We start from the raw sequence: 7,516 nt of genomic DNA on the forward strand, positions 1-7,516 counted from the left end.
TTATTTTTTATAACTGTCATGTTACCCTTTTCCACTTCGTTTACTCCAAAACGACCATATTGCCCCTAACTTGAAAATGTTTTGATAAATGCCAATTAACAATTAAGACAAATAAATAAATAAATCAATCAATGGCTTTCGATTTTTCTTTTTATATTTTAACATTTTTGTTAACAAAACAATTATTTTTTAATTGCAAGGTACAATGGAACATATTACTCCTATAAAGGAAATTGACTCAATCAAGGATGATTTCACAATTAAAGTTCGAATCATACATCTTTGGACTCAAAAGTCGAAAACTAAGTATATTGCTATTTAAGTATTCTGAATAATAAAATCTGCTACTTATGTATTGTGAATAATAAAATGTAAACAAAATTTATATCTTTGATTCTCTAAAATTAATTCATACATTTTTGTAATGGTTGCAGCATATTTACTTATCTTCTGTAAATAACCTATATTCAACCAACTATTTCCTAATATTCTATACTCCCTTTTTAGATGAAATTTGAATATTAAACTAATTTTTAGTTGTAATCTTTTAAATTCCAAAAAATCAGGAAGAAAATTATATCTAATAAAGATCCAACAACAATAAAATCATATAATCGTAATCTTTTTCCAATATTCAAACATATAACTTTACCTCAAAACGTGAAATCCAAAATTTTGAAACACCTCATTCGTCTTCTTAATGTTCAATTGTTTCTGCGATTTTTTTTTCATTAAGCTTACATCAAACTGCTTCATTAAAGTTGTAATCCCCATTCCAGTTCTACCTGCAAGATTTCCATATCCATATGTCAGGTTAGTATTATCAGTTTAGATCACTTTGTTTTCTCTATGAATTTATGGTTGAAATTTACAACAATAATCAATATGCTGGAATAGATGTTTTTCTAATTGTAAAAAAATAATCTTGAATAGATACATAAGATCAATAAGCAATTTATAATCATCACGATTATCGTGTATCACACAATTTTACCTTCATTGATTCCATTGAGATCTAGGGTTTTAACCCCTGATATCATCCGAACCCACGATTGGTTGAAATTGGGGAAACAGTAGATTTAAATCGAATAAACCCTAGGTTGGAAATGAGGATGATGAGTCATGATGCTCATCAGGGAAATAATTGATATCAGGTAACTTTTTAAAATCTTCAATTTACTAATTTTTTTAAAATATATTATAAAAGAGTAAATTAATATTTGCAAATTTTGTTAAACATTTTAATAAACAAATTAATAAAGGTAACTTTTTAAATACATTTACTTTATTATCATTATTTATTTAATTCTAACTAACTTCAATTGTATTATATAAACATATTAGGTAATTTTTTTTTTTTTAAATATTTATTTATTTAGTTAACTATTTTATTTTTATTTACTTTATTATCATTATTTATTTAATTCTAACTAACTTCAATTTTATTTTTTTAAAACATATTAGGTAACTTTTTAAATACATTTACTTTATTATCATTATTTAGTTAACTATTTTTTTTTTAAATATTTATTTATGGTTTTTAAAATATACTATTATCCATTATGTAAATATTTATTTATCTAGTTAACTATTTTATTTTTATTTTATTCAGATAACATTGGTTTCGATAAATATATCACTTCCAAGTTAGCAAATAAAAGACAGTATCATGTACTTTCAAATGATATGACATCAAAAAATGCATCTACAGTGACAACTTCTTCATCATCAATCAAGTTAAATCCAGGATGTCATAAATTAAAAACAAAGACAAGACATTTATCCCCTATCCCATTGATTGATTTGACAGAAGATGTAGAAAATATACATCAAGTGAACAATGAAAATCGTATAGTTGGTATCTCAAATGGTAATGAAAAAATAAAATCCATTTTACATTTCAGATACTATGTTCTATATAATTATAAAATTCATTGATATTTTATTCAACGCTTTTATTTTACAGAATATTTGGATCATGGTGATCAAGATGTTGTATGTCAAACATGTCGTGCAAAGTTATGGAGAAATGAATCCATTAGAGGTAAAGAAAATGGGAACACGGATTATTCATTATGTTGTGGTTACGGCAAAGTTCAACTTCCAGACTTAAAGAATGCACCCCCTACTTATGAAAGAATGTTTCGAAATATGGATTCAAAAAGCAAACATTTCATGAAAAACATTCGACGTTACAATTCAATGTTTTCTTTCACGTCGATGGGTGGTAAAATTGACTCTTCAATCAATAGAGGAAACGCTCCTTACATTTTCAGATTGGGTGGTCAAAATTATCATAGTATTGGAAGTCTTTTGCCAGCAAAAGGATCGGAACCAAAATTCTCTCAGTTATACATTTATGACACTGACAACGAAATTACAAATAGACAAAGATGTTTTCGGTATTTTCTCAAACTTCTTATTCATAATCTATTATTATTATTATTATTATTATTATTATTGTTATTATTATTGTTATTATTATTATTATTATTATATATATATTATGTATATATTACTAATATTATGTATAAATTTATTTATTTTAGTGGTGAAAAAGATCAATCAACATCAACTGATAGTGATATTGTTAAAGATATTAAGGTGATGTTGGATTCAAATAATGTCTTGGTTAGATCTTATAAAATGGTAAGAGATACTTTTCAAAAAAATCCAGAAGTTGATATGAAATTACGACTTATCGGGAGAAGGGAGCAAGATGGAAGAACATATAACCTACCGACTGCTTCTGAGGTTGCTGCTTTAATAATTGGTGACATTTCGGATTCAATCGAAAAGAGGGATATCGTCGTTCAAACAAAAAATGGTTGTCTACAACGTATCAGTGAATTGCATCCTTCGTACCTTCCTCTCCAATATCCATTGCTATTTCCATATGGGGATGATGGTTATAGTGTTGACATTCTTCATAGAGGTGTGTCATTTACGACCAACAGCAAGCGTGCGAAATGTACAATGAGAGAATATTTCGCTTATAGGATTCAAGACAGAGATCATTCGTTCTCTCTCATACTTAATTCAAGAAGGTTGTTTCAACAATTTCTGGTAGATGCCTATACTATGATGGAAACGGAGAGAATGTACTACATACGTAGGCAACAACATGTTCTTAGATGTGATTCTTATGAAAATTTACGTAACCAAAAAGCTCAAGGAACGACTGATATCTCGAATGTCGACCAACGTGTCATATTACCTTCATCCTTTACTGGAGGTGCACGCTATATGCTGCAAAACTATTTGGATGCCATGTCACTATGTAAATGGTTTGGATATCCTGATTTCTTCATAACCTTTACGTGTAATCCCAAATGGCCTGAGATTAAAAGGTTTCTTAAGGATACTTCACTTCAACCAGAAGACAGACCTGATATACTATGTAGGTTGTTTAAGATCAAGCTTGATGCATTCATTAAAGACTTAAGGGAGAATCAAATTTTCGGCAAAGTTCAAGCATGTAATTAAAACTATATTTTTAATTTTTTTATAAAACATTGGTCTTATTATTATATTTTAAATATGTTTTGATATCTAATCAAATTCTCTTTTATTTTTTGTCAAATTCTTTTACAGATGTTTATACCATTGAATTTCAAAAAAGAGGTTTGCCGCATAGTCATATATGTCTATTTATGCATTCTGACAACAAGCTACCAACTGTTGAACTTATCGATCTAATAATTTCAGCAGAGATACCAGACAGAATTGAAGATCCTGAATTGTATTCACTTGTAAATGAGTTTATGATTCATGGTCCATGTGGAGCTGAAAATATGAATTGTCCATGCATGGTGGATAAAAAGTGCTCTAAAAACTTTCCAAAACAATTCATTAATCATTCGTCTGTTGATCAGAATGGTTTTCCGTTATATAGGCGAAGAAACGATGGTCATCTTGTAGAAAAATCAGGTGTAAGGTTGGATAATAGAAATGTTGTTCCATACAACAAATATCTATTGAAAAGATATCAGGCACATGAATGGTGCAATCAGGGATCTTCTATAAAGTATTTGTTTAAATACATAAATAAGGGTCCTGATAGAGCTACAGTTGCTGTTGTACCAACCAACAATGAATGTGAAAATAATGATGCGGTCGATGAAATAGCTGAATATTACGATTGTAGATATTTATCAGCAAGTGAAGCATCATGGCGAATTTTTAGATATGATGTTCATTGCAGATATCCTTCTGTTGTTAGACTACCATTTCATCTTCCTAATCAACAACAGATTGTATATGGCGAAGATGATGATATTGATGATGTTCTTGACAAACCTTCTGTTGCCGCTTCAAAGTTCACAGCTTGGATGGAGTGTAATGCAATCGACAGTGAAGCACGAAAACTCACATATGTTGAATTCCCTACAAAGTTTGTTTGGATATTAAATGGTCGGTTTTGGAAGCGAAGGAAAGTAGGAAAAGCCATCGGTAGAATTCATTCAGTTTCACCTAAACTAGGTGAAGCATATTTCTTAAGGATTCTTTTAAATAAAGTAAAAGGACCAACATCATTTGATGAAATTAGCACGGTAAATGGAGAAACACATTCTTCTTTTAGAGATGCCTGTTATGCACTCGGGCTATTAGATGATGACAAGGAATACATTGATGCAATTAAAGAAGCAAGTCATTCTGGATCTGGTTTTTATCTACGCTTTTTATTTGCTACATTGTTGATGTGTAATAGTATGTCTAAACCAGAGATCGTTTGGGAAAATACATGGGAATATTTGGCAGATGGAATTCTATATAGCCAACGACGAAGATTTAAGTCAGCAGGTATTACATTTTTTCTTATTTTTTAAAATTAATTTATTTTTATTTTTCAACACCCATTAAATAATTAGTAATGAAATTATTAAATATCAACCACGTATTTTATTAATTATTTAATATTTTCGTGCAGAATTGTCTCTCGGAGTAGATGAACTTAAGAACTTAACTTTGTTCGAAATACAACAAATTTTACTTCGAAACAACTCTACTTTCAAAAACTTCAAAAACATGTCATACCCAGATGTTGAATCCGTTTCTTCTTCAAACAATCGACTTATCACCGAGGAACTAGATTACGACATTCCCGTGATAAAGAATGACTATGATCGTATGTTTCTTGCATTAACAAATGAGCAATGGAACATTTTCCTAAACATCAAGAGTGTTATTCAACAAAATAAAGGAGGTGTCTTCTTTGTTTACGGGTATGGTGGAACGGGTAAAACTTTTTTATGGAAAACAATATCTGCAGCAATTAGATCTGAAGGAAATATTGTATTAAATGTTGCTTCAAGTGGTATTGCTTCCTTATTATTGCCCGGTGGTAGAACAGCACACTCTCGATTTATAATTCCATTTGAGCTTACAGAGGATTCTTTTTGTAACATAAATCCAGACGGTGAGTTGGCAAGCTTAATAAGGAAAACCTCTTTGATAATTTGGGATGAAGCACCTATGGTCCATAATGAAGCTTTAGATCGAACTTTGAAGGATTTATTAAGGTGCGTAAATTCAACCATCTCAAATATTCCATTTGGAGGGAAAGTTATTGTCTTTGGAGGAGATTTTAGACAAATTCTACCTGTTGTGCCGGGTGGCAGTAGACAGAACATTGTAAATGCTTCTTTGAGTCTTCATATTTATGGGAACATTGCAAAGTCCATAGATTAACAAAAAACATGAGGCTAACTGTTGGAAGGGATCAATCAGATATAGGAAAAATAAGAGATTTTGCAAATTGGTTGTTGGATATAGGAGAAGGAAAACTTGGTGGTCCGAACGACGGTGAAACGATTATCGATATTCCGGATGATATTCTCATTAATGATTCACATGATCCTATAGGTTCCTTAATTGAGTTTGTATATCCTTCAATTTTAGAGTACTATAGCGATATAAATTATTTCCAAGAAAGAGCGATACTTGCTCCAAAAAATGAAGTTGTCCAGGAAATAAACGACCGTTTACTTAAGAAGTTTCCAGGAGATCAAGTTGAATATTTAAGTTCAGACTGCATATGTGAATCCGAATTTCTCCATGATCAATTTGATGCAAATCTATACTCTCCTGATGTATTAAATGGACTCAAAGTATCCGGTTTACCAAATCATAAATTAGTTTTAAAAATTGGTGTTCCAGTAATGTTACTGAGAAATATTGATCAGAAAAACGGCTTATGTAATGGCACAAGACTACAGGTGTTATCATTGGGCAAACGTGTTATTGAGGCACGTATAATAACTGGAACTAATATTGGAAATCGGACTTTTATTCCAAGAATGTCTTTAACTCCATCAGAAAAAAAAGATTCCCTTCAAATCCACAAGAAGACAGTTTCCTTTGGCTGTATGTTTTGCAATGACTATTAACAAAAGTCAAGGACAATCATTGTCAAAGGTTGGTCTGTTTCTGAAAGATCCAGTTTTTTCACATGGACAATTGTATGTTGCCTTATCTAGAGTTCAGAATAGAGAGGGATTAAAATTATTAATTTTAGATAAAGATGGCAAACTCACAAATAAAACTTCCAATGTTGTTTATAAGGAAGTTTTTCGAAATTTGTAGCCAACTTTTTTGTAACGTCGTTTTATTCAATTTTAGGAAATCACACTTAATCCATCATATTACTGTATTTTTTTATAATTACGTATTGTTGTATTTTATGTTAATTTCATTACACACATTGGTATTGTATCATCTGCATATGTCCAATTAGAATGATGAATAAAAAAAAATAGTTTTCAAAAATCTTCATTCCTAATTAAATACTTCCCATTTAGTTAGTAATTAAATAATTACCAATAAAAAAATTATTTAAATATTCAATATTACAATTTATAAGTTATCAGAATTATTGATATAATATTTTATTAAATAATTAATTTTTAAATTCAATTCAAAAACAGCACCCGTGGGTTCCACGGGTTTTAACCTAGTCCACTAATATATAGCTATTGTCTCTAAGTATGAAGAAAATTAGAGAAAAAGAAATAGGGATGGTAATCGTATCAAATTGGTACCGACCCAATCATATGAATATAAAAATGATCAATCAAACCGAACCGAGCTAACTTTATAAATAATTATTCAAATTATGTCCAAATATTCTTCATACTCTACGTGAAGTTCCAGTCTAACTTTGTTGGTATTGTTTTAATCTAGTTGAATTCATAATATAAATAGCGTTTTTTTTTTTGTGTCATTTTTTATTGCGTTTAGACCAATTCCACCGAATCCTTATTCTAATAAATGAATAGTTTTAATCTCCATTTGACATGTGTCACTCTAATATAATTTCTCATTAATATCATGTCATATGTTAAAAAGATATATTAGACAACCCTTCAAAATTCAAATTTACTTTTTCTAATTATATTTAAATTTGAAGTTATAATAACTTTAAATTTTTGATATATTTTATAATTAATAATTTATTTAAAGTAATTGATAAATAATTTATGAATTTTTACTATGAAAATTTATTTATTGTAACCGT

At 29.4% G+C, this 7,516-nt stretch overlaps 2 protein-coding genes across 2 annotated transcripts; both read left to right on the forward strand.

Annotated features, from left to right (window-relative positions):
• The first annotated feature begins 806 nt into the window (after positions 1-806).
• LOC145046299 (uncharacterized) lies at positions 807-5,691 on the forward strand. Its single transcript, XM_078994588.1, has 6 exons — positions 807-813; positions 1,613-1,870; positions 1,967-2,402; positions 2,550-3,478; positions 3,595-4,803; positions 4,931-5,691. The coding sequence occupies exons 1-6, from the start codon at positions 807-809 to the stop codon at positions 5,689-5,691; spliced, it is 3,600 nt and encodes a 1,199-aa protein (XP_078850714.1).
• An 8-nt stretch (positions 5,692-5,699) lies between these two features.
• LOC145046300 (uncharacterized) lies at positions 5,700-6,389 on the forward strand. The gene has a single exon (XM_078994589.1). The coding sequence runs from the start codon at positions 5,700-5,702 to the stop codon at positions 6,387-6,389; it is 690 nt and encodes a 229-aa protein (XP_078850715.1).
• The last annotated feature ends 1,127 nt before the right edge of the window (positions 6,390-7,516 follow it).

This window comes from Lactuca saligna, chromosome 5, assembly GCF_052625555.1.
Source record: "Lactuca saligna cultivar CGN05327 chromosome 5, ASM5262555v1, whole genome shotgun sequence".
In the NCBI taxonomy this organism is placed as follows: Eukaryota; Viridiplantae; Streptophyta; class Magnoliopsida; order Asterales; family Asteraceae; genus Lactuca; species Lactuca saligna.